Source organism: Haliotis rubra, unplaced genomic scaffold (genome assembly GCF_003918875.1).
Source record: "Haliotis rubra isolate DU_JTF1 unplaced genomic scaffold, ASM391887v1 Scf208, whole genome shotgun sequence".
Classification (NCBI taxonomy): Eukaryota; Metazoa; Mollusca; class Gastropoda; order Lepetellida; family Haliotidae; genus Haliotis; species Haliotis rubra.
The window spans coordinates 9,624-13,133 of NW_025766092.1; the positions used below are offsets into that span (position 1 = coordinate 9,624).

Below are 3,510 nucleotides of genomic sequence, written 5' to 3' on the forward strand. Positions count from 1 at the left end.
GCTCATCAGTTTTCAACGTAGCCTGATTCGTTGTCCAAGTGCTCAACAAGTTTCAAGGATGAAATGCTCATGAATCTCGTGAATTGTTAAATTGTAACCTGCACAGATGTAATAAACTCTGATGCGAGTATCGGATTTTGTTCTTGCATCTACATGAGGTACTCGATCCATTGTTTCTACACTTTTCCTACCTTAAACATATGCCCATGAAACAGTGACTATAAATGCAATAATGTATCCGACTGTCATGAGTGCAACAACCATTGTTTCACCTTTTTTCCATGTGTAAAACTTTGATCAACACTTTCATATCTGTATATTGGCATTTGAAACAACGGCCCACACTATCTCAAGTTGCATCTATGTATTGATTGGGCCACCTTCACTTCTTTTTGCATTAATTCTTTCACAAAGAGGTCACATTTACCGGTCGCAAGTACATTATTTATAATAAAACACAATTCAAAGGGAAATTAAAGACCAATAGCATCGATCCTGTCATATTGTGATGTAGGTGACCTATCGTATGTTGAAGGTGGCAGTAAGTGGCTGCATAAAACTCCAAGACACTTGAAGAAGGAAGACTGTGTGAACTACTGCCGCAGCGCAGACCGGTGTCCCGAGGAATGTACTGACTGTGTCAGCGGCTTCTATGGGTCTGACTGTAGACGGAGCTGCCGAGGAAACTGTTTGAATGGACGGTGTGCCCTACTGGCCAATGGTCGAGCCGTCAACTGTACGGAGGGGTGTGTGTTGGGGTGGAGGGGGTTAACATGTAGTACTAGGTGTAAGCGTCCGTGTCTGGAGTGTGACAGATACACGGGAGATTGTGTGGGACAATGTAGGGATGGTTTCTGTGGACCTGGATGCTTACAGCGATGTCCATACCCATGTTCTAAGTGTGATAAAAGCACTGGAGTGTGCTTGAACAATTCTTCTGATGATATTGACCAAAGCTCGTCACACAGCATCAACATGTCACACAGCAGTCCAGGTAAGGTGCTGACAAGAATGCTACAAACCGATGTAATATATATTATTTTTAACGATATGAGTTTGAGCACACATATTAAATACTTTTTACTTCAAATCCGTCGTTCATCTTTGCTTAGAGACCGTTCATAATTTATGGCGGGGGTGGGGTGGGGTGTGTGTTATGATGCTTTTTAAGGGTGGGGTTATGGGGAGGCAGGAGGGGTCATCAATTTGGTACACTCTTCTGATGCTATTGACCTAAGCCTGAAGAAAAACAACATGCCTGTGGCATTAAGGCAGACACACGGTAAAAACAAACGCAAGATTCACACCAGCAACATCAACATGTCACACAGCAGTCGAGGTAAGGTGCTGACAGGAATGCTACAAACAGATGTAATGTAATTATATTTTAAAATATGGTTTGAACACATATCAAAATATGTTTTAGTCCGCAATCCCAGTTATTCGTTGCTAACTATATCAGAATATAACTGAGAGTACATATAACAGGTATCAACATGCTTAATTTTGACAAAGGCAATGTACCATATACTTCCTGTTTCAGAGTTTCACCAACACTTTGTAATGCCGTCAACATCTTTCAGTGACAGATGGACAACATCCCCATACTTTCCAACAGCAATTGCTGTATTAGCTGCAGTAATTACCTTCATTATTGTCGGTTTCATCTTCCACAGGTACGTATATGTACACCGATGATGGATATACAGCACCCCAATCCATCTGCCTACCTCAGATCACACGATTGCTGGATTTTATGCATCCAGTTTACCAGCAACACGCCATATTTTATGGCCCTTAGCAAAGACCACTGCTGGGGAGTCTGGTGTATGGAATGTCCCAAACTGTACATATTCAGCATGGCTTTCCAGAGTTCGGTCTTAACTATTGTTTGTTTGTTGTTTAACGCCGTACTCAGTAATATTCCATCTATTTCATCTATCATAAATAATTGAATGTGGAGCAGATAATCCAGTGAATGACATCACGCATTTTGGAAAGGTTGACATGCATCACCAAAATCAGCGAAATCAATCGCCGCTTTCTAACCATTTTATGCTATTTATCCTTAAGGGTTTCGTTTGACAGCGTTCATGAAAGAACTGTAATGTTGTCGCCAGGTGAGAAAAACCGACATTCATTCAATCTGAATGGCAGACAATGACATGTGTTTGTTGTCAGTTACCATAGTTGCCACCAGTGTGACAACTGCACTGGCTCTCAAAACATGTTATTAGTGTACACGTTGTCAAATGAGTGAAGACGAGTCAAATGGAAGCAGTAATGTGTGTACAGTGGCAGCCCTAGATGATATCTGGATGATATCGTAGTAAATCAGAACATTATTTTCAGCTTGCAATATGGCTAATGAACATTCTCATGATATATACGGTATGATCATATTCTTTTTCACAGAATGAAGGTGACGATGGAGCAAAAGAGGAAAGGGGATCAGCTTGTAAACTCATCACAAACTAAGAGATTAATCGGCTCTTATAATTCCAAAGTGATGAGTTTCAATGAACCCATTATCATTGATGTGCCTGGAGATTCATAAATAAATGCAAGTTATGAACACTTTGTCGAGATTACCAAACATTTTCGAAAGGTCAAAGACCTTGCTTTCTTAGTGTTGTTGCTATACTAGTATATGTATTTGCTGAGAGAGTAAATGGAGGCACAAGAGGTGATGGTAACATATGCTGATTTTATTTACTTCAGCTTTGTGTGGTGAAACTGAACTTGGCGTAGGCCACAACTCAGACTGAAAGTATAAAAAACTGTCCAACGAGTGATTTTGGTCGTGATGGATGTTGAAATCTATATGATTTCAAGTCAACTATATGATGGATTAATAAAATTAAAAGGTTGAACTTTCTTGGCGATGCTTTAGACACTAGCATGTGTTCATATCAAAACACTTCCAGGATTAGTCTGTCTGCTTGAGTCTTTGTTCTCTTGCCGCGTGGATCACAACTGACTCACTGCTGTTGGGAGTTGGGAATAAGGGGATGTAATAAGGGGTGCGGTGGATGGGTGGAGTTTCTCGCTTTGAAAAGGGCTAGTGGAAGGGGTGGCTGTTGGGTGGGGAAATGAGGGGTAAAATGTGTCTATCTGAAGGATGGGCAGGAGGAGCTGATTTATTTACGTCTGCTTTGTGTAATGAAACTGGACTTTACAGCTTTGTGTGTATGGACGGGTGGCTTGTTCCATACAAGTGACTGGAAGAAGATCTGAGGTCTTTTCCAACTTGAGTCCCGCATTATCTATAGCTAATCGCCAAATCTGTTGACACTGATTTCCTGTCAGGTTTTAACACGTTTGCTGATTTTATTCTCTTTTTCATATTCAGACATATTCCGCAGTTCTTGTCACCTTCGGAGGATGCATGCGTGATTCACAATAAAACTGCCCACAAAATGTCCCCGTTAAGGAAAAATACTATTGGGAGAGTCTAACCCTCGAAAGACGCGTCTACTGTACCAACAGAGCGGTATAGCGAGGCATTAA

At 41.1% G+C, this 3,510-nt stretch overlaps 1 protein-coding gene across 2 annotated transcripts; it reads left to right on the forward strand.

Annotated features, from left to right (window-relative positions):
* The first annotated feature begins 903 nt into the window (after positions 1-903).
* On the forward strand, positions 904-2,575 carry LOC124276338. Of its 2 annotated transcripts, none has more exons than XM_046711967.1 (3): positions 904-994; positions 1,544-1,676; positions 2,416-2,575. In XM_046711967.1, the coding sequence occupies exons 1-3, from the start codon at positions 976-978 to the stop codon at positions 2,555-2,557; spliced, it is 294 nt and encodes a 97-aa protein (XP_046567923.1). In that variant the 5' UTR covers positions 904-975; the 3' UTR covers positions 2,558-2,575. The 2 variants fall into 2 exon arrangements, with proteins under 2 accessions (XP_046567923.1, XP_046567922.1); XM_046711966.1 differs by lacking the exon at positions 904-994 and adding an exon at positions 1,234-1,339.
* The last annotated feature ends 935 nt before the right edge of the window (positions 2,576-3,510 follow it).

Bases quoted from the DNA above. Each gene is read 5' to 3' on its own strand.
- LOC124276338 (XM_046711966.1), top strand. From the start codon at position 1,255: ATGCCTGTGGCATTAAGGCAGACACACGGTAAAAACAAACGCAAGATT. The intron at 1,340-1,543 runs GTAAGGTGCTGA...TTCCTGTTTCAG, and splicing joins CATGTCACACAGCAGTCGAG to AGTTTCACCAACACTTTGTA. The intron at 1,677-2,415 runs GTACGTATATGT...TCTTTTTCACAG, and splicing joins GTCGGTTTCATCTTCCACAG to AATGAAGGTGACGATGGAGC.